At 40.1% G+C, this 24,105-nt stretch overlaps 1 protein-coding gene across 1 annotated transcript in view; it reads right to left on the reverse strand.

Annotated features, from left to right (window-relative positions):
* Window positions 1-5,621: 5,621 nt before the first annotated feature.
* The window catches only part of LOC136290656 (transmembrane protease serine 11E-like), a 40,475-nt gene continuing 21,991 nt past the window's right edge, over window positions 5,622-24,105 (reverse strand). Inside the window, exons 4-10 of the mRNA XM_066184998.1 lie at window positions 23,921-23,988; window positions 20,537-20,700; window positions 11,874-11,912; window positions 9,681-9,876; window positions 8,047-8,306; window positions 7,145-7,287; window positions 5,622-5,783 (exon numbers count right to left, since the gene is read on the reverse strand). Coding sequence (XP_066041095.1) covers window positions 5,622-5,783; window positions 7,145-7,287; window positions 8,047-8,306; window positions 9,681-9,876; window positions 11,874-11,912; window positions 20,537-20,700; window positions 23,921-23,988 — 1,032 coding nt within the window. The remainder of the gene's footprint in view (window positions 5,784-7,144; window positions 7,288-8,046; window positions 8,307-9,680; window positions 9,877-11,873; window positions 11,913-20,536; window positions 20,701-23,920; window positions 23,989-24,105) is intronic.

The following is a 24,105-nucleotide window of genomic DNA, read 5'->3' on the forward strand; positions in this document are numbered from 1 at the left end:
TTTAAATCGTTCTTGACAGCATTAGCAAATCTTGTCTAGAATGGGAGGAATTCAAGCGCTCAAAAGTGTCCTTGCATACGGTGAATATAGAATGGTCACCTTGTATTTTAAAATATTTATAACTTTAAAACTGACCAACCGACTACCTGCATCCTACAGTACACAAGGAGAAAAAAAAAGCGCAAGTTTTTTGTCTATCTTGATTGGGGTTTGGGGACCTTGTAAGGCCAAGATGACCCAAGTGTTGTGCTCTTTGTGAGCATCCGGTGCGTTATTTTGGCATTTATTTTAACAGAGTTGTAGCAACCAAGATTTGCACCTCAGTCCAAGAGCCCACAGCCTTTTTACTTAATTAGAAACAAAGATTAAGAACAGCTGGACAACACTGCTCGTTCAAACTTGGGCTGTGCTTTGGCAGGATCATGGTAAAGGTTCTTATCTGCTGCACTGCTTTTTACACTCGGAGAAATAGAGAAGATGTGGGCAAATTTCGGGGAACCACTAGAGGCCACTAGAAGCCTGGAATGCCGAATTTAGGGACGGGAAAATCGGAGAAAGCCGTTCGGGGTGTCGACTGCAACCCTTACCAGTAAAGGAATTGATGCTAAGCCTGGTAATTGCTTTGTAGCTTTTTCCTGTAGCGCATAAAAATCAGAACATGGAAGAATTACTTCCATTATTTCAACACAGTAATTTCAAAGAGCAGTGCATGTATCTAATGAACGGAATTAACAGCACTCCCAGTGACAAATGGAGGTGGGGGGAATGAAGATAAGTTTAAAGACACCAAAAAAAGTCAGCTTCAGTTTTGTCACTTGTATAATTTTTAGTCTTGTCGGTGATTTTTACCGTTATTTTTGTGGTTTCTTTCCTTAAAAATCAACTTTTTTTTTTCCAAGGGTAACCTAACCATTCTTATTTTCAAGCACTTACCCATCAGATTCGTTACAAAAAATAATGACAATTTTTAAAATCTGCTACCTACCGTCTTTGTGTCCAGGTCATTACATTTTTCAAGACCAGTCCACTTTGATACAGTCATCTCACATGAAACAGATTTAGCATAGTCACAGCAAATACTGACAAGCCTTTTGCCTAAGTGGAGAAACGGCAACATCCAGTTAATTCTCACATAACCCCTTAACAGTAACCAGGCAAACATTAACCATCGGTGAAACCATGAATATGGGCCTTCTAATATGAAATGCCACAAAGCAATGGACAGATTCTATTTACCCCAGAAGCCAAAGAAATGAGTTCCCAAATGCATCAATTAGCAGGTGGACTCAGGAACTCTGTAGGCTGATGGTACCAAATCAGAAAACATAGAGTTTTCTCCCTACCTTTCTAAGACTGCAAAATTTGAAACATCTGGAGTCATTTGACTTTTATTTTTCCCCATATTCTTCTTCTTAAAAACTACACATGACATTAAGATTGTAGTAAATTTGGTTAAATAAATTAATTTTAAAGGAAATCCCAGTTCCATATTTGCATCATGTTAAAGTCAGCTATAGCTTTTGATGTAGGAAGCAGAGCTGTCAGTTTACAGACTTGCTGAAGCAATGAGTGGGATGAGGCTTTGGCCAGGAGAACATCACCTCCTCCAGACTTGAGCCTATTTATGTCCCAGATCTCTGCAATTTCAGGTTATGTGCACCACTGTAGATTCATTCTGCATCCAGGTATTGAGTACATCTTTAGAGCCAGTATTTTCAAAAGGAGCTGAAGTTGAAATAGCTGTAAATCTCTTTTCCATCTACTGGGAAAATCCAAGCCACTTGGGTATTTTTAGTCTTTAATTTCCTGGTTTACAGGTGCAATTTCACATTCTCAGTGGGGACTTCATAGTGGAGATTTGGGGACGTACATTTGTTTCCCTGATTGCTTTACTTAATAAGCAAATTAGCACACAAAACTCTTGTATTTTTTCCCTAAAAATGTGTTATTTGAAAACACTAAGGCAAACACAGTTCAGTTTAGCGCACTGGACAGTCCAGAAGTTACCATAAATCTACATCATCTTTCAGTGGGTTTCCAAACATTCTGCCATAGGCAAGGTGCTGACTGGAAAGGCTTTGTCTCCTCTTTTTGGCAACCCATGCAGTGTAGGAATGTTTTGATGGCATATTTAAAAGGATTCCAGCTTCCCAGCAGGGTGGGCCAAAGGATCTTGCCACTTAAAGCCGCTCTAGCAAGTGACACCTTCCTAGAAACCACGTTAATAATGTTGATAAATCCAGATAAACAAGGGCACCAATTACCTAAACTGATTTCACACTGAGATGTATTTCCAAAAGCAAGAGCCAGCTTTTCCATGCCTGTGAATCTGCATCACAGGCTGCAAGTTGCCAGATAAACATTCATTGGGTTAAATAATGACTTTTGGCTTTCAGCTCATCTAATTTGTTAACAGGAATAGCAGATACAGAATGGGATTTTCCACAAGCTTTACTTACTTAAGGAATCCTGATGACAGATTGATGTCGTTCAACCAGACCTCCTTCATATGATTTGGCCTTGTGCAATCAGCCTCTTCTTTCTTTCCTACTTCGGCTCCAAGCTGAAAATTAGCACTGGGAAAGCCCCAGGCAACTCAGTTTGATTAAAGAGAGGTTTGGAACACATTTCTTGATGCTTTAAATATACCTGGGAAATTTCAGGAGATTTGGTACCAGCAGCATAGAGCTCCCAATAGCCAGTTTGCAAGGATGCAACATCACACACAGGTTTTTTCACAAGGGCAGAAGCAAGGTGGTGAAGTCTTGAATGAAGCTTCACATCCATACTCAAATTTGCATAGAACTATCTTAACTGAAATTCACCTTTGAGTATTTTAGAAATGCAAATGTCTTATGTTGTCTTCACTGAAACACCTGTAAAGTTCAACCACTGTTAATAACAAAACAATTCCTAGGACAGGGGTTGGACAGGAAGCTGTAGTTTTAGAATAGTTTTATATAAAATAAGGAAGATTAGTCTATTTTTGTCATATTTAAATTTTAGCTTGATTATTATTATGCAAAGAAAATGGACAGAAAAAGATCATTTGTTTTTAAATACATTTAATGTTACGAAACATATTGCCTTTATTTTGTTTAAATCCTTGCCAAATCTTAACATCAACAATAATAAAAGGCTTTTAAAAACCTATCCTTTATTCACACAGTAGTCTCACTGTTTTACTCTAAGGCAGAAGACAAACAGACTCATAAATAAAACACTGACATGGAATATAAGACCAACCCAGGCCAGACAGTTTGCTAAAAAGTTTATGAAAAGTGCATCTGGCTGGCTCAGGACTCCCTGAGTAAGGTAGACATTCTCCCACACACCTCTTGGCTATTTAGCCACTCATGAGAAAATCTGAAATACTATCTGCCTTTCTCATTTTAAAGGTACTGCATTTACATGTCACTTGCTGTGTGAGGTAGGAACCAGTTTCTAGGGGCTGTATCTGGGCCTCACCTCCTTATTGTTGCCCCTCCATTTGCTATGCAAAAAGAGATTTAAGTGCAAAACAAAGCCTTAGCTGTCTATGAAAGTGACAGTCACAATTTATTTCCAGTCACAATTCATCAGCTGATTGTAAAGGACACTTGTCATTATTTTCACCTTCAAAGCAATAAGAGGCTCAAAAAACTAGATGTAACTTCTCCCCCCTCCCCCCCAAAAGGATGCCTTTGAAAAAAGGAGACTTGAGCACTAGAAGAAAACAGCGTGTTCACATTATCTAATTCAAAGCTCCGTGAAGTTGCTGTTTTGTAACTGAACCCAGCCTGGAGTAAATTCTTAACTGAAAAATAGCAGCAACTCAAAAGTGCATAAATTACTAACTTCATCAGTAAATTAAGGAAATGGATTTGCTGCATCTAACTATCCTCCTAACTGTCCCAAGATCCTTTTATTTTTACAATGACATGGAAAATCAGAATAAAGTTACTACTATTTTGAAACTAAAACTAATCTAAAATCCTCAGTAGATTCCTTTCTGAGATAAGGCAACTTGTGTTTTACCAAAATTCAAAAGATATACAGAATGACTGGAAGTAGCCCAATTACAAGACAACCCCTCCTACACCAGCAAGCCTTAAGCATAGGTTTTTCCATTCATATGTAGACTTGTAATTCCAGCTGTGAGTTTTCAAGAAATGCCAAACATCTCATTCCCAGGGATGCTGAGTATTGGAGAGCTTACACGTAGGAAGGCCAAGGAGAGATCCAGTCCTGAGCATGGGGGAGGCAGAATGCTTCAGCAGAATTTTAGCTGTAGTAGGTGCAGCTTTGGGACTTGCAGTTTCATTCATACAGACTCCTGTGAGTCCTGCATTCAGAGCCTAAGCAGTCCAGTGGCCATTTGAAAACTACAGGTGACAGTACTAGAGTGACATTTTGGATCCCCATATTGAAGTCCTTGGCTCTAGAGGACCCCTTTCCACCAGCAGTCCATGAGAGGTTGTGCACAGAGGTAGGAAAAGAGCTTAATCAATGTGTAAGGATTGCATTTACTCTGAAGTTCTTACTGGGACTGTTCTTTAATATGAAATTACTCTTCATTCTCATGAGACATATTCATATTCAGGATCATATTCATTCATAGCAGAGATTAATCCATCAGTGAAGTATCAGTAATCACTTTCTTTGCAGTGAGATGGTTTCCACTGGCTGGCATGCCCTTGGAAAACATGCTGTTTCTTGACCAAAAAAGGTAGTTCCCGGTTCCATTGTGGTGAGTATTTATTTTTCCTTTAAAACAAATTTAAATGCCATATTTCTTTGTAGAGAGATTGTTCATGGGGGCATTTTTTTTAAAGAAAACAGTTTGGGTAGAGCTTGTGTTTCTGCGTCTTAAGCATACAGTGTGTTGAGCAGAGTAGATGTAGAAGACAACAGGTACAGAGGTAGCAGCACAATGTTGTGATGAAACACTTCCACAATAGCAACTTGAACTTCACAGAATCCACAAAAACATTCCTGTTTAAAGTGTGCTTTGCAATAAGTACATCAAGATTTTCTCTTTCCCCTTCCAACCTACTGCAAGCACAGAAATCCTACTTTTCCTTAGCTAGGACCTAACCTCAGTCCTGCTGATCCACTTTGAGTTACCAAGGCCACGGAGCAAGGTGAGCATCCAGGTTCTCAGCTGGAGTTAGTGCAGATGATAGTCTCTAACAAGAATAATCACCAAGGGTCCACTTTGCTAGAAACACAGCTGTGTCAGCATTTGCTTCACTGGAGGAGGAAGATTCAGCTGTAGACCTTGCCCATGCCTGAAGAAAAATTTCTTTTTTCTTTTTTTTTTCTTCCCCTGGAAAATGTTTGCATTTATAAAGCAGGTAAATTGGTGGCTTTTAAGCATAATTTTAATGATGTCAGTTCATAATTTCTGGTAAGGGAGAAAGTTTCACAGCTCAAAGATGAGGCAGACAATTTCATACATTTAGCATGAATTCAAAAGGGGTTAGGATCTCTGACAGCAAGGATAGCGCTTGCTGTGGACTAAGGTTGCTTCAACCAAAATTACATAGGAATATGTATACTAAAAAAATAACATTTCAGAATTACAGACAAATATGAGTTACATGTAGTCTATGTAGTTAAATCCATGTTTTGCTTTGGAATTAGATGCCTGTTTTTGTGGTAATCCAGTCACGGAAATAAGTCACTCTTGTGTAAACTCCAGGTTTATTTGGCTTGGCACATTCATCTCCCCAGCTCACTATTCCCACGAGGTACCACATCAGTCTAGAGTCTGGAGTAACCAGTGGTCCCCCAGAGTCCCCCTAGAAAAAGAGGAGGGGGAAAAAATATTTAATTGATCAGAAGAGAAAATATAGTTTTGTCCATAGACAGGAGGGTCTATCCTATAAGAGAAGTTAACGAGCGGTATTTCAAGAGCAGCCATTTATGCAGAATCCAGGCTGCTTCTGAAACTTGAGTCAGAAGTCTGTGGCATTTTCCTGTTTGCCAGGGCACCTCCTGACCTCTGTTTCGGTAAAATAACCTAACAAAAAGCTTCTGTTCTGTTTTGTTATACACTGCTTCCCACCTGCCTTGTCTTCTTCCTTGTACAGAGTATGGAAACACCCGCATAGGCAGCAATCTAAGACTGCAGGAACCTTTTTTTGAATAGGTTTTAATAGTAATTTATATTCTTAAAATAAATTATTTTAGTCACTTTCAGCAATAATGTTTCAAAAAGGAGCTTAGAGCTCCTTTTTGCTTGGAGCTTTCATCAAGAACTTGGTCTTCTAGTTAGATGATATCTCCATAAGGTATTTGGAGCCCACTTTCCAGGGCTCAGTTCTGATACTGTTAATAGCATGACATGGTAGTAATAGTTAAACTGGAAACCTTACAGACTGAGAGGCAATCCTCACACAACAGACCAAATTCCCCAGCTTTCACCAAAATTAGTTACTGAACTAAACAGCAGTTTGCACCCTTCTGCTTAGGTCTTTTCTGTGCTGAGCCAGGAACAGAGGAATAAGCTTTCCAGGCTATTCTGCAGGGAGTTTGTCTTTGGGCAAAAATCTGCAGGACTGGGATTAAGGGAAGAGTCTGTTTTGAACCAGCACTTTAAGAGTACAATCTTTAAAAATAACATAAATAGAAATTATGTTTTTGAAAGTTATCACTATGGAATTTTTTTTTTTTTTAAAATAAGCATTTCCTTGCAACATTTGTAAACCTGCAGCATGGATGTTTCATTCCCATCCTTTTACACCTACCTTCCTTATAGTTATCTTTGTTTCAGACAGTTCTCCTTTCACTGAGCCAAGTCAGTGACCAAAGATCACACTGTAACAGATCTGGTTTGATATGATCCAGTCCAGAATTTAATTTCAGTGAGTGACAGTGCATTTTTGCTGGTAACTTAACATTTTTAACCTTCTTCCTTCTTACCTCTACAGATGTCCGGTGTTAGCTACTTGAGACATTTAATTTTTAGTTCATAATTAGTATAACAGCATTTAGTGCTAAACAATATGTACTAAATGCTGTTTCACTTTACAACTAAATTGCTGTTTGAATGGAGCCTATTTAAAGGACTAATACACTGTCCATTAAGATTTGGTCAACCATTAAGATACTGGAGTCAGCATTAAAATAGTTTTCCTTTCTAATTTTCAGCTACAATTACCTGACAAGCATCTACTCCTCCTTCCAAGTATCCTGCACACAACATCCTGGGTGTTATGTCCCCATCATACACTTCTTCTCTGTTGCAAGTGTCTGAGTCAATAAGTTTCACTGTTGCCTCCTGAAGAGCATTTGGGGCTGGACCTGAGTGAAAATACAATTTGGGCATTTATCAACAAAATTACTTTGCAGTAGTTAATATGCAGCAAGAGTGTTTAATGTCCTCTTATGGAGGACCAGCTTGGCTTGGTTTATTGTGGAGGTTTTGCTTGCTGATCTCCCTAGGTCAGGCCCTTAAGGAGAGTGTACAGAGAATCACAGACTCACTTAGGAACTGTACCACTAAGACTGAAGTAATGATCGCACGGTACATAGTGCTGTAAGTGTGAAGCCATGTATTTTACACATGTTCCATATAACACAATTTCCATGGAACACAAATTACCTAGCAATTTGGGCAGATGATACAAAATGAGGACATCTTGATTCCATTGCTCTATCTACTCTTGGTGTGGCCTGGTGAGAGTATGAGCTTGAGTAATTCACAGGTCACTCTGCATCTTTACCTGAAAGCTCACAGCTTCTGACTAGTGCTGGCAAAATAGTTTTTAAGGTGCTATATGAACACGTGCATGGCTGGACTACCTGTCTTAAAAATTTACAATATGAAATGGAAAGGCTGGAAAACCAGAAGAGTCTTCTTTTTATTTTTGTTCCAGTGGACTGTAGTTCTGTCTTTATCCACTCTAGTTTTAGAACAAGAAACTGATGCCTACAACTTAACAAACCTATTGCAAACATTAGGCTTGCTGTCATATCACATGCGGCTACAGAAATGATATCAGTTCACTCAGAGCTGCTGTTTATGGACCATACAGGTCACCTGGCAAACTCAGGACTCACCATCATTGGTGAGAGCTCCCCAGCCTGTGATGACAGCGTAAATATTGTAGGGAAAAGTCTGAGATGGCTCCGGCAGACAGACACGGTGTATGCTACTTGTGAACTCAACTCGTTTAGAGAGCTGCACAAGTGCAATGTCATAGTCATGCTCTGGGTAGAGGTACTTCTCATGGATAATTATTGTCTTGACTGATCGCTTCAAGCTTGGTGGCTTCAAAAGAGCTCCAAAAGTAGCAGTCCACTTCTGAGGATGAGTCATGCTGAAAAAGGTAAGAGTGCTGTAAGTATTTTGCTGTAAATATGTGTTTGGGACTTTAAATTTGCAGAGTACCTTTACTGTAAAACTCCTTCAAACCAGCTCCCTACTAGGCGGGATATATATCACTTTCCATAACAGAACTGTGGGCTGCTTCTAGAAGAGGGCACTCCTGCATTCCCTCCTCAGCCATGGTCTTGTACTCCTCCCCTGCTCCTTGCCCCTGATCTAACCATTGTGTGGCTGTAGGGTGTCATCAAATCCAAAAGCTCTTCTGCTGTAAACTCTTCATTCCCCTTACTCTTTTTGCACATTGATAATCTGTTCAATCAACTGTTCCATCTTAAAATATCTTGCAGCTTCACAATTGCCATGCTTTAAACAAAAAAATACTGGGAGTGCATGGCTGAACACAGGGACAGGAACATGAGATGATAACTGCTGGTAGCAGTGTGCAGTGGCAGTAACCCTGTTGGAACCCTGGATGCTGAAAATATCAGGCGTTCTGCTTTGACAGGTGGTGACCCTCAGAGAGGTACTGCCTTTGACTTGAGGCCGTGGGAACAGCTTCCAAAACTGAGTGATAGCACTGAGAGTATGTGTGTGCAGTTATATAGAAGTGTGGGATGTCACAGGGTGAAATATTTAAGGTTAAGGGTTTTAGGATATAGAATAGTTATATATATATACATATATATATACATATATACACACATGTATGAGAGTTTCTTTCTTTGCTTTCTTCTTCCTCCTTCTTTTCAGGTTTGGGTGATCTTTTCTAATTGGTTTGTGAAAACCACAGTGTGGACATTGTGTGATCTTTAATTGGGTTATAAATAAAAAGAACTTGGATGTTGGGTTTTGTCTGGTTTTGCTTATTGCTTAAAAGTCCTTGAAACAAAGTAGAAGTAGACATTTTCTTGTCCTGTTAGAGCTCACACCTCATGAGGCTGTACCACAGATAAGATACGATAAACAACCAAGTCTGAATGAGATACCACCATGTGTAGTGTATTCTGTCCAGACCTTGCTAGAGGTAACACCTCCACACAACCCCACTGTAACACGAAGAAATACGTTTAAGGAATGTATAACAGGAAACAAATACTCCACCATTCCACTCACCTTACCTTTTCTGCACTTCTTTGGTCAGTACGCCAGTGACTACTGACTTTCACTCATAAAATTGCCAGTTCTGCTCCCGAGGGCCAGTCTTTAGTTTCTCATTGAAACATCCAGCTGATTGGCCTACTTAACCCTGACTTTTCCAAAACTGTTTCTCTGGGAAAGAGTCAGGGGTATGGTGCAAATCTGGAAAGCCACACAACTTGATACGGAAGGGACACATTCTGCTGCGGATTCTAAGATGGCAACTTACTCTCTGAAGCAGTGAGCTGCAGACACCAGCCATGTGTTGCTGATGAGTGTTGCACCACAGCGATGGATGTTATTGTACTGCAGACTGGCCTGCCACGGCCAGTCCCCCGTCTCTGCAGAAGACAATCCGCCAACGATTCGCAGCGATGAGGATTTTGCCATCGACTTCACTGATCTATTCTGCCGTAACCCACAGACTGTCAGAAAGGACCAAGAGAGTTTTAGCTGTTCTTTTGTTTAGCAAATCCTGCAAACAGCTGTGGGAAACGTAAGTGAAATTACACACCACCGTACATTCCGTAAAAATGTACTGCCATCAACAAGAAAACATACCTTTCGCCAGCCCTCCCAAATCAGAGCTCCTCATGCACAAACCCATGTGTTAGAAGCCTGAATGAACAACTGACTATCATGGAAAGTCATGATGGTCAAACATTCAGGCTTAGCTGTGTAAGCAGCCCAACTCAGGAATCAAAGTCTTCACCACACACCCAAGACAATTCCCAGAGGCATTGCCAACTTTAATGTCCCAGGTAATTTCTCTTTAAGATAAAATATGAAAAAAGCAAAGCCTAAAATGGGAATGACCCAAGTCATGGGTTTTGCCATGCACGCATGCAGATTACATCAGCAAGATGTCACCTGGAGACAGGCAACTGATCACTGCAGTCTGCAAGTGGACCTGGAGAGGCACTTCAAGCAAAGAGCATCACACTGCTTCAACCAGAGATGACAAAAGGCATGGATACCTCCAGCATGGTATTGCATCCATGACACAAAATAAACATTTTTATCCAAACCCAGAGAGAAACTGAAAATATCCATAGTTTCAGCTATTAAACTCAGGATATTCAGGAGCACCTGAAGCTCCTGCATAGCTTTAGAAACTTCCTCAATGAACAGACCTACTTCAGCTGTCTTCCCCCATCCAAACAGCATCAAATCCATCATACCTGGACCAAGACCCACTAGTTTTCATCCAGGTCCCAATTTCAGCTAGACATTAGGAAAGCTGACACACAGGACTATCCCAATTCATTGAAAAAGAGGCAGAGTTGAGAATTATTTGCATAGTGACCACACAATCCAAACCATTGCTGCATGGCTCATCTCCCAGACTTTGACCCAGGAGAGGGCCAAAGCAGAACTCGTTAATTCATCACTGAGGAGCTGCCAGCCCCAGGGCCCTTGAAGTCCTCAGAAGTGGAAAACTGTAGCCACAGAGAATGTTATTCCTTTCCTGCTAGGATCTGCACAACATTATGTTAACAGTACTTCATGGTCAAAAGTGGCAGGAATACCACAGCAGACTGAAACCTGTCCATGAATTTCGAAGAAGGAAGAAAAGTTACACCACACTGAGAAGTTCATGGGCTCAGTGCAGAGTCGGCTGCCTTCTGAGATTTAAAACCACAATGAAGGAAATCAGTGAAATCAAAATCTACCTGTCCAAAAGTTTAGTGTAAAAGACAAACTTCAGAATATACCATAGTTCATAAGACTGTCTGAACTAACATTTTTCCCTCCTGAAAGCTCTTTCTAATCCTCAGTAACTGATCCTAAAACTGCACAACCTATCAACCACCTGAGCTGTCAATGTTCAAAACACAAGGGAAAAAAACCCAGTTCCATCAGTGCCCCAGAACACCAGCACCTACATCAGACCCAAAAAGTGATGTAATTTCATCTTCCATTGTTTAACAACTTATTGCCAAGGAACTCATTAAACCTTCTCAGAGTTAAAAGAAACACAACTTGTAAGCAGAGATAGCTTTTATGATTATTTAATCTGCAAGCAAGCTGACTTCTTTCTCTGAAAAATTAAAAATAATCTCTACGAAACAAGGCATCTCTATCTAGCACCTACAGCGATGCTTTGAGAAGACCAGTCACATTTCCATATATTTCCATGAGGAACAATTTTGTGCTGTCAGCCATTGCAAATTCGAGAACATTTTTATTTTAATCAGAGGCTGATGTAACTTCTATACATTTCCTTGTGGTACCTTTCTCCTTTCAATGCATGCTAAAGAAAATGATATAGTCCAAATTTCTGAAGAGTACAAGGTCACATCCGTTAGACAGAAGGATGAGAAAAGGCTCTTAAGGGCCAGGAAAAGTGCTCAGGGACTCTTAATGCTAATTTAAAAAGATGGAGATGAGATTTCTGATGTTTAAAAAAAGCCTCACTTACTGTCATTGAAGATGGCTTCTGCTCTTATTGGGTCCACATCTGAAACAAAAAAACAAACAGTCAGGATAAGGCCAGGCCAGCACAGACAAGGTTCCCCATCCCCATGGTCATCTCCCTGACAGCTGTTTGAGTTCAGGGCACACAGGACACACGGCTGAGGGGGCTGTTAGAAAACCAGTGTAGCTCATATGTTATCGTGTTCATGTGCGGGCTGTTGCCCTCCTATGCAGTCAGTATTGTCTGAGGACCAGGCACTCATCCTGCCCATCCTGCTGGTCCCTGGTGTTTCTGGAGGGGAGTACAGACAAAACAAGTCTTGTATTATGCAAGATCTACGATTTTGTTGGGGAGAAATCTATATGGGGGAAATTTTTGAAGATCCTCTTTTTTGGAAAAAAAAAAAAAAAAGTCAGCAGTTCACATATTACACCCAAGAGAGGGCCAGAGGAGATCTGGTACTCTGTCTGTGCCCTCTTCAAGATCAGAGGGCACTCACTTCACTGCAGCAATGGGAGCCTACAATAGCAGTGGCTCAGTCTCCTTTCTCCTATCTTATTGGTACGCTATTAGTACTAAAATATGTGGTTCCTAGCAATTTATTGCATGGCACAGCAGGTTCTAGCAATACATTTCCTCCTTTAACATGCATGTTGTGTGTTTACTGAAAATATGGCATGCTCATGCTGACAATAACAAGCATTGGCTCAAGGTTTATATCTATCCCTTTTCTTCCAGAATGCTGTTTTTCACCAGAGCTACCACTGTAGTTTTCAGCATTTGAAACAATTTTTTAAGTAATACTTTTTTAAAACCAGAATTTCAATATAGTTTTTTAGTTACATAGTGATCCTATACTAGTGTCAGCAACTTCATATTTTGTATCTGGATAGGTTTTCTCGGTAGATCCCTATCCTTATCCACTTCCTTCATTTATCTTTGCTGCTACACAGAATAATATCCTAGTTTTGAGCCAAACCTACACCAAGTCAGGAGGAGTCTCTTTTGAATGTAAAGGGGTCTGGCTCACACTTGTCACTGGTTGGGTTTGTATCACGTGTTTTGCTTGCAGGCTTGACACATCCTCAGGTATGCAGGCTGATTGCAATCCACCAGCACCAGATGTGTGCTCACTCATTTCTTAATATGACAGTAAGCAGATTATGATAGAAAAAAAGGAAACAGGCAGAACTCCAGCACAAGTACAGCTTGTCTGCAGGGAATGTTACAGACCAAAGGCAGCACTAGGGCTGCCATGTGTGTCTGCAACCACTGCTTTATTTTATAAGGATGAGAGAGGAGTTAAAATTGGATGTTTATATAGCAACACAGTCTATTCACTATAGAAACTGAAGTCTTATTCACTATAAAAGGAACTGTTCACATGATGAAGATAATTGTTTCACTTGTAGGCAAGACACAACTTCCAAGGTCCTCTTCCAGATAAAAATGCTCACTTGTACTTTCTCAATTCACACTAAAAAGGGAGGAAAACACTAAAAGGACATATACTTTTGCATTTCAGTAAGATAGTTGTATTCTGCGAATTTCCATGGATAATATGGTTGCTTGTCTCCTAGAACCCTTACATCAAAATGGAATAATACCACAGAGCAAAAGCTAGGTCAGCAGAGGGATGCAGCAGTGGTGTAAACATTACTGTTTGCTAAACTGTACTAAGGATTTGGCCCCTTCCCATTTATATTGGCCAGAAGTGCTTTGAAAAATCTGGCCCTACTTGTTTCTTTCAACTATGATGAGCAGCCAGTGTTTTCCTAGAAATTCATGCAGCCTTCAGAACTAATTTATCATTGGAATCACACCAATACTTTATATCTGGAAACTGCTAAGAAACCAACCAATGTAATTCACAATGAAAGAGGCCCTTTTGCCTTTAATTGCAATATTGACAACAGTGTTTTTTAGCTTTTCTCTGGGTGGAGAGACATTTACCTCATAATTCATAATTATAAAGCCTGCAGCCAATTATTATCACTTACATTATGTTGCAAAGCTCATCAAGAAGACAAAAGGAGCAACCAGCTTGTTCAAGTGCAGTGCCGGAAGCAATTCAATTGGCATGTTCCCACTGCATGGCGTTTTGCTGTGAGTCACAGGTGCTCTGCAAGGCACCTGTCTATATCTCTGTTTGCCCTTTTATGAGGCACCTAGAAAAATGTACAAACCTCACGTGGGCAAAATTCTACCCATTGATTCCACTTGGATCAACTTCTGTGTAATTGGAGAAACAAGCCTTCCACATGCACACTGCCATCTGTACAGCTTGGAATGTCAGCATCACTACAATGCAACTGCTGTACTCTTCTACCCACCCACTGCTGAGGCAAAAAGGCCAGTGATACCCTGTCAGCAAATTCAGTGCTGTATTCACTAGGGTAGGGTCGCAAACGCAAAGCACACGTGTTTGGAAAACTGAAGGAAGTGACCCTATTTTCAGATAAGTTGAACCCACAGCGGATCCCATCAAAAGCAGGGAGCACTTTGGGTTACATGATACCGCTGAAAATCAGGTTGCTTACTGGTTTACCTTGCTAGGGGCTTGCCTTCATTTGTTGCCAGCTTCACATTTTGGCCTGTTCAAGAGCACAGATGTTCATATTGTGCCAGCCAATGTGTTGCAAGCCCTGCCTTGAAGCAATCACTTGTAAGGCACGAGAGACAATTTTGCTGCCCTCTCATTTAGTATTTGCCCTAGTTGTTTGCACTACCAAGAAAAAGCATCAATTAGTAACAATTAAAGTTCCATATCTTGCCTCAACTGCATAAGGCTTCAAAAGTAGTTGTTTGTGCCACATTTAGCAAAGCAGTGTTCAAGCTTCTACTGTAAACAAGTTCGACTAGAACTTGCATTGAATACCTGTAACATGGAGCTTGCTAATGAATTCAAGCTTGCTTAACTTTAATGAGAAAATGAATGTGTAAATTAAAATCACAGCAATCTATTGAAATGCAGCTTAGGGATTCCATCTCTCAGAAGAGAGCTTTGTTCTCCAACTGGACAAGCAATTTTGTTAATACTGTTATTTTACATATTTATTAAACAAAATAAAACAACTAGATTCTTAATTTCTGTTTAACTTGCATTTACTATTTAAGGTTAATGAATTATCACTAAAGAACTTTTTTAATCCTCAACATACATGTTTGAGCAAACATGGAAGGAAATGCTCATAGTTAACTGCAGAGTGAATGGGATAGCTTATCTGTGAGTGGTTCAGAGGTTCCTGTGGAAAAATATGCTCACTTTGCTACATTACTAAATAGTATCAGTGTCACTGCATCAGAGGAATCAGTCGTGTGTCCACTGCCTCATTTCATTTTATCCACAGGGTTCAGTGTTTATGTTAAAAGGAAAAGATCAGACAGAACTCTGTGACACAAGTGTATCAGTCATTATATTGACATAGTGCAAGCAAGGCAAGCAAATTAATTATTAGAGGATATTATGCATTTTCAGCATAGAAAGGGCCAGAGATGGCTGCAAAATTAAAGATGATAAATGCTTTAAGAATCTGATGCAGTTTTATCCAATTACATAATGTTTCACAGGTTTTGATTCATAAAAGAAACTTGAATTACTTTCTAGGTTTCTACACCTATAGATTTTCTAAATGTGAAAACATAACTCCTAGTCTCAAAAGCAAACTGCATGTTCCATCCTATACTATATCAAGTTCCCACATCTTATTTGTCTAAGATATTTTTTCACACTGAGGAGGTAAGGTAGAGATTATTTTAAAAGGGATAAGAATGGAGGAAAGGATTGTAAACAAAAATAAGAAAGAGTATGTGCTTCAATACTCCTAACATATTGTTTGAAATGCATTTGAAGCACAGCTTTGGGAAATGCACCAGGGAGCAGAGAAAGCATTTTTCCCACTGTCCATTGCCACATTTTAATAACAATTTTCTTGAAAGGAGAGGGAATTACAAAATTCTCAGCTACATCAGAAACAGAGGCCTCACCCAGTGTTATGTAGGGTAACAACTGTGCATGCAGACAAAAAGAGGATCACTGGTGAGTTTCAGTAGGTCACCAAACTGGGCAGCTGAGAGGAATGTCCCAGAGTGCATGTCCTGCGGTGTAGACAGAGGTGGGGATAATAGCTCTACTCTGATGCTCTTTAATTATGGTAAAGACCATAAAGGTCTGAAGTATTGGGGGAAATGGGAATGAGAGTAGTGAGCAGCAGATTCGGTCATGTTCCAAAAACTGCACTCAAAAGGAACTGCAGGAATTTCCTGAAAGATGGCAAAACATGAGCTTTGGGTTCAGCAGGAAAGGCATGCTCTCGTGTGGTTACATAGTTCATACGTCCTAAAATGTCTCTCTACTAACCTTCCAATATTCTCACTGCTCTCTCAACAGGAATTACCTCTCCAGATTTATACACCCTTGTAGAAGTAGCAAAACATGGCTTAAATACAGGTGATGCAATTCTCATTCCTTCAACAGAGCAGAGTAACCTGATGGAGACACAACAACTGCTTTGTGCCTCTATTGTCCTGTCACCCAGCTGTCCCCTCCCTGCTGATTCTCACTGCACCTGTCCTTACATCTATGACTCCCTCCACCGTCCCCCATCAACATCTTAATCCTGTCCATGGGGCAGACACAGGTCCATACCTCACAGCATACTTCCAACTCCATCTGGTTGTCCTGCAGCCCGAGGAGGGATCTGCTATGTACCAGTTCTGTAACAAGTATCAAAACAGATACGATTTCTAGCATTACTTTTCTTCCTGACCTACAGTCATGCCCCAGCTGCAATCAGTGTCTTACTACAGTAAAGGCAGCCCAAATTGCTCTCAACCTCTGCCGGCAAAGCATGGAAAAAACAAGGTTTGAGTGAGAAAATCAATTAAATTAATGTATCTGGGTCATGAGAAGTGAGGTCAAGATGACTTTCTGCTTAATTCCTTTATCACAAGTATACCTTTGCAAAATACTAATTCTAAAATACATTTCAGTGCCTTCCATTTCAATCATTCTCTCTAGACTCTTACTGAAATGTACCACCTTGTGCCAAACTAGTGACCTCAAAGGGGGGGATTATCAGATCTCCACTGTTTCCCAATGTACAGATGCATGTTCAGTTCCACTCCCCAGAGATGCTGTTGTGGCTGATAAAGAGCAAATATCAAGACTGCCCCATGGATTATTTGACGTGGAACATTCCTCATCAACCCTGTCAGACACTCATCTGTGTGACTCCCACAGAAGACTCGATAAAGAAGTAAGAATCTGTCTGCCAGGTTCTGTACTTTGTAGTTGTAAGGAGCTTTAGCAAGCCCCAGATTGCAGATAAATAGAAACAATAACAGTTGGCTTGTTGATCAAAACCAATTCATGACTCATTATTCGTGGTCAAAACCTTTGGCTGTGCAACAGGTGGGAATACTTCCTACTCATTTTGTACAGTGCCAGTGATCTTGCAACCAGCTGCTTTCTGACGTCAGAAGTACATTCCCAAAAATATATTTTGGGATACTTCCAACCTACCTGACAAAGGGAAGTAGTCTGGCAAGCTGCGCTACACTTTACTTAATACGGATCCAGACTGTCACATGACTGTACTTCTAACCAAGAAACCCTCAGGAAAATAAATCAGCCTTGTAGGAAGAGCTCTTTGTTGCCAGAACTATACAGAAGGCAAACTGCAACACCTTCTTTCAGTGCCAGTGGAAGAGCAAGTCCTAACATGGGTGTTTCCAAGCCATCTGACACTTTGATGTCTCACTTTGATTGCCCTTGCACTGCTCTTCAGGGAAGGTAGAAATTAGTTTGCTTAATTGTTCACTGAAAAAATATTTGGGCTTCTAGTGGGGTTTGTACACAAGTGCAGAGAATTCTTATTTTCTATCAAAATCAGAGGGAATGTCTGGATGTAAACCATCCTTGACCAGGAGACTCTGATATCTAGCTAAATAAGAAAGAAGGAGCTTCAGTAATAATACATTTGAAGGTACCCTGACAAAAATGTATTTTTGCAGTCTTAAGTAAAGAACATCTACAGTTTAGTGACAGACAAACCAGAGACAGTAATATGTTGTTTTCCTTGAAGTTTTGCACATTTTCTATTTTATCACGTATGTATGATCAAGCTTCTGTTTTAGAAAAAAATTAACTAAGAACTAACTAACTAAATTGTCAGTTTAGACCTTATCCCCTCTTTATTCCCAATCCTCAGGAATGCAGAGGCAAAGCAAGTTCTACACCTGGTCTGGCAGATGCCTTAGTGTGATAGTGCTGCCCAGAACAGCTTGAAGGTCCCAAGTGTAGCACCCAGTTTGGAGGAATTTGTTGGAGCTGATTCTCAAGGCAAATACTTGTGAGTGAAGCACAAGTTGAGACATGGTGTTGAACAACAAGGTGATTATTTCGGGGGAGGAAGACTTAAGGAGGTTCCCTTTATCAGACTCCCCCTAGCATGCCATATAGATAAGTGCCTGACCTGGATTTGTTCAACTAGTGAGCTATGCTCATCTAAACTGAGATATATCATGGCCCCTAAATTAGAATCTTTTGATAAGGTGGTTACAAAGAGCAGGTTAATGACTTTTTGCAAGTCACTATGAAAGCGTCATTTTAAAAATGCCTTAGGATGAATAAGGATTCATTGGCAAAAAGGTGCAATGAAGCAAGATTTAGAAAGGTGCCTGCAGAGCATGGAAAAAATCTAGGGCTTCTTAGGTTTCCATGGTTTAAATACTAATGGTGGACAAGATATTTCAGGAGGGGAGACAAAAGTAGAGAATGCAAAACCTAGATTCTTCTCTGGACCTCTAGGATCTGTTGCAAATTGCACTTCTCCCTGGTGTGAGGAATAAGTTTTATAAATTGAGACCAGCATCTAAAAGCACAGGAGCTGTCCATTCAATACTCTCATCTCCTGAGTCGACCTGAAATGGCAACAGCATTCAGGAGCTGGCCTAAGCTTCATACCACTGCTGAAATCCTATTAGCAAAAAAAGATGGAAAAAAAAATTTTCAACAGCCTTTTATTGTTGTCTCTTAGAAATGCCAAGGTGTTGTTTATGTTCCTTTGTGTCACTCGTAGCACTTGCACAATGTCCTGTAATGAGCAGCTGACCTGTGTAGTCAGTGTTTTATGGTTAGGCTGGGAGAGCCAAGAAAAGCAACATGAAGTTTGTCACCCAGCTTTGATAAAGTAACACAGATGCCATCTCTTAGTGAGACTGTATAATGAAAACATTGCAATTCGATTGTATTAACCAATTTTTTAGTTAGCTATTAGTACATTACTGTAACAATCCTGGTGCAGTTCAAGGTCAACTAAAACAGTTTTGAGTCGCTTCCCACATTTACCAGGCTGAATAAAAGCAGCTTGACTTGATATGACCACAGTCCCTTTTTAACAATAATTTTTGTACTCTTTCCAACTTCATCCTTTATGTAAAGCATCAAATTAAACTGAAGATTCAAAAGTCACAGACCCATGACCCAACTGTGTAAACAAAAAGCAAAACTCTTTGAATCTCTCTGGTGCCCACACACTATTTTTATCTGGGAGAATTTACATGTGCACTTTGTTGAACAGGAACTACTGGCATATAAACAACACTGCAGGGAAATGGTGATTATTTGCCCAGAGGGATGTCACCTATTATTCTGAGCCATTCCAAAGGGGAAGGCTGGTTGGCCCATCAGGAAACAATGGAGGTGTGACAGCTCATATTTGAGTTTCATTGCATTATCACAATGCCTACACAATCAAATGTGTGCCCTGTTTAAGCACCAAGAGGAGGAACAAGAAGCTGCTTCTGCTCATTTCTGAGTGGGAGGAAGTCTGGATCTATCCAGCATGGAAGCTTGTCCAGGTTCCTTGCTCTCTAAATACAGCTGTCTAACTTCTGCAGATTTCTGCTGGTTCAAGTAGTCTAGTGTGGAACAGCAAGCAGCAAGCACCCACCCTAATTACTGTACTCTCACTCTTGCACTTAGAAGTAAGAAGTTCTGCAAAAAGAAATGGAGCAACTGTTTGTCCCTACCTGTCAACCAGCAACTCCTTCTTGAAAAGTGTGACACCCAGAAATATTGCTGACTATGTATAACTGAAGCCAAGACAGAGACAAGATTTCTACGCCTGCACAAAAATTCTGTAGCAGAACTGAAGTATAGAAGATAGTGCAGTTTATGTTCATATCCTGCAGATTCATGTCTGCTTTGTGAAGAAGGGAATAGAATCCTTAGCTGAGAAGTCATGTAGATAAGAACATCATGCCTCTCTTTGCCTGTCCTCTGGGGAATTTGCAAGGATTTTGATCCTTCCACCAAATACTATTTTTTCAGTGCATTGGTTCTTTCCCCTTGTCATCCAAGTATATTTCCTGCACTTTCAGACTCCATGACAGTAACATAAAGTCAGTACTGCAGTTTGGAGGAAGGCTGAGGCTGTGAAAGGTTGTACTGTGAAACCACAAAGTAACTGCTCCCATTTATCCATATTTAAGGTATTTTTAAAAGATTTAGGGGGTTTGCCACTGATTTTGGTCTACTTAAGGAGCACAAAAACTATCATTCAGACACAGTAACACCAAAAGCTATCATCAAAAGAGAAAACCAAGTCCCATCAATCAAAAAATGGCAAGAATTACTCGTAAAAGAAATGTAATATACTTACTTGAGATAGTGGAAGATCGGACATTTATTCGCAGAGGTCCTGTGTATTTTTTCAGGCCCCTCCGTAGGATCTTTCCAACTCTTTCCCGCAATGTTTCTCTAGAATCCGTAGAGGAGAACCAGAATGTGAGCAAAGCCTCTGCCATCACACCATCAGTATCTGGGCTACAAACCAATGAAAGAGTCTCGTTACCTTCAGCCCATTTCTGCATTTCTTAGCTTTTATCTTAGCGTTTCTAGCAATGGCAATGTAACATAAAAGACTAGATACATTTTCAAGCATTTGTGAGAAGGAATTTCCAAGAGAAATCCAAGAACACTGAATAGTCAAATGCATCATAGGCTAGGAGGTGGCATGATACTTTCTGTGAACAAATGGCCAGACCAATATTAGAATCTGAAAAGCAGTCGCTGACTACATGCCTGAGACAGAAGAGCGGAACGAACTGATTTGATTACAGTGAAAAACTGGATAAACAGCACTTCAGAAACATGAGTTAGATGATTAATGGGATCTACACAATTCTTTCAATGGCCTTGTACATACACAGAATAAAAATTTACAATCACCACCAGAAAGGTGTTTGGGCCTTTTTGGGAGATGGGGAGGGACCACACAACCTAATTCTACCAGAGCAACCTCTCGGAGAATGTTCCTAATAACCTCACGTTGTGCAACAATAAATGAAACTTGGCAGCATACCCACAGTCTATTTATTAAAGTCAAATGGATGGTTCACAAAAGGGGCCTTTAACACCTCATTGAAAAGTGCAAACAGCACACACATTGAAACACACAATTCCACAGTTTTAATGTAAGATCAGAAGAAAGAAAAGGGAAAAAAGTCTTGTAATCGGTTGAATTCACCTGGAAGTAGTATTTTTTTTTCCTCAAAGCATCAGATACTGCAATAGATGGAATGATAGACTATAAACATCAAACTGACTAATCTGGCATAGTAAATCTTGCTCTGTACTTGCAGATGGCTTATCCCCGGTCATCACGAAGGGAAGATAAGAGCTTACACCAGGAACCTTCTCTCTTGTGCCTCCTCCCACCTGAACCAAGAAGCAATGAGACACAAGCCACAACAGATGAAATCACAGTTACTCCAGTACAGGGGGAGAGGTAAAAGCAGGTTGCTCTGTCTTTAGATAGGAAAAGAGAAGATCTCCTAGTTGTATCTCACTGTCTTGGAAATTTGTAGTTACATAAAGGAAAAACAGAAGACAGGCAGCTTATACAGAATTCATGCAATCAGGCTTTAGTCTTTCAAAGGAACATGTACCAAATTGAAACAGACATTCCTGGTATTTTCAGTGAAGAGAAAGAAAAGGCCATGTGTTCTAAGCACACCAAGGCATGCCAAGTGGTTCGTAGGTGAGCAGAAAGACGCACTCCTTGCCTCAAGGATCTCATAATTGAGACTGATAAGTCATATGTGAACTTTTCAACAGACTGTTTTTTCCGTTTGTTCCAACTTCAGCATGATTGCCACTTCGTTTATTTTCCAGATACTATCTGATCCAACTGTGGGTGTTGCTCTGCATTTCTGAGGTGTTCCCTCACCTCTCCCCCCACTCCTCTTCCTGTGCTATGCCACACTGGAATTACCGTACCAGCTCTTGCAAGCACACCACACCTCTCGAAACCCTCAGGTAAGTACTGCCCACCTTGATTCACTTATTATATAGCAGAGATCCAGAGCCAAAGACACCTAGTCCAGATTAGTATTGTCTTTCTCAGTGACCAGTGGGCATTATTATTAATGCATTGCTCATACTGAGCAAAAAGATACGCATGGTCCTTTCCAAGTAAATTCACAACCATGACCCTGGTCAAAAGAACTTGCTGTCTGAGCCTTTGAAGAGGCATAAAAAATGTATATCTGAAAACACAAACAAGTTTTGGCGCATACAAATCTTGCATCCAACACAGCAAACATCACAAGTACTTTTGTCTGTCCTTGGGAACAAGTAGTGGTGAAAAATACCGCCTATCCCTACATATTGGCCTCTCAGATCCCTAAATCACCCTACCTATGCTTGCAACACTCTAGTCAGAATCAAAAATATCCTTAAAGCTACATTCTAGTAATGACTTGTGTGTAACTGGGGATTAAGCTAAGGTAGAGGAAGAGGCAGGATGTCACAAACCATGTAAGAACAAGGAGAAACACATTCACAAGGATTAGATCTTTAGATCTTAGTCTTGCTGCTTTAGTCTATGATTATGAAGAGATTCAAGGTTTATTTGCAAAGTGATGGGCACTGTCACTCAGGAACAAGATCTTACTACTACATAGAAAGTTATATAAAAAGATAATTTTCAGCACTTAACTGTGGTTTAAAAAAATCAAATCAAACATTATGTATTATTGGCAGTTGAACAGAGAGTAAAAGAGGAAAAACAGCTCTACATTGCTTGATGATAATCTCAACTATGGATCTGACCCCTTCATCTCAAAAAAGCAGGAACAGCAGACCTGAAAGATGTATGGAACAGGATGATAAGAAACAGTTTGAATGCAGAGGATGCTGAGTAGACTGGAATTTCCAACTGAAAAAAAAAAAAAAAACCCACCAAAAAAAAACCCACCAGAAAACAAAAAATCAGTGGCTCTTACTTAATACAAGAGAGAAAACGATATGATGGGAGTGTCCAGTATCAGTAATTGCATGGAGAGGAGGAGTAGTGATCAACTTTTCATCATCTCTTTCAGCACAAGAGCTAGGAGTAATTGAATGATCCAAAGAAGGTGGATCTTCACAATTATCTCCTTCCTAAAGGACTGAGGATCATGGAAGAGTCCAGGAGACAATAGACAAGTCCTTGGGAAATAATGCCATCGAGGGCTGCTAAATAAACCACAACCACTTCAAGAACTCCCAAGTGGTAAATACCTGGAGGCAGGGAGCATACCAGGAAGCAGTTTTCACATGTCTGTTGTGCTTCTACTGTTCCCTGGGCACCTATTTATGCCCATTCTTAGAGCCACAATGATAAGTGGGACTTTCCAAGCCAGCACAGCCTGGTTTTACTTGACAAGCCCAGCGCAATAGCAATGCTAGAAACGACATCTGCATTACAGTGTAAGAAATAATTCTGAAAATCCTTTTTGGTTTTAGATAGCTTTAGTTATCTCTGCTTTAATAACTAAAGCTTGCTCAAGATCTGAACACAAACTTTTTGGAATTTGGACTGACTGAAGGGTATCTTCTGCATTAAGATCCAAAGGAGAGCAAGGTTCAGAACCAGATTATGCTCAGTTAGGGATTATGCTCTGGTTTTACACACAATACACTTTACTGAATTAGATCTAGCTGGGCTTGGTGTACATTTAATTTTATCTCAGCTGCGTGCATTTATTATAATCTCACATACCTCACTCTGATTAAGCGTGAACGGATGTATTTTTTCCTTAAAATGGAATTGTAAAATGTCTTGTCGATCTGTTGAAAAAAGAAAAATATAAGATAACAACAAAAAAGGATGGAAGCAGACATATTGCTGGAAGGAGCATTCAGAAAACAGCATTCAGTTACAAACTCACAGCTTGAAGAGCCAAG

Source organism: Chamaea fasciata, unplaced genomic scaffold, assembly GCF_029207755.1.
Source record: "Chamaea fasciata isolate MVZ Bird 193981 ecotype frontalis unplaced genomic scaffold, bChaFas1.0.hap1 SCAF_6, whole genome shotgun sequence".
Lineage (NCBI taxonomy): Eukaryota > Metazoa > Chordata > Aves > Passeriformes > Sylviidae > Chamaea > Chamaea fasciata.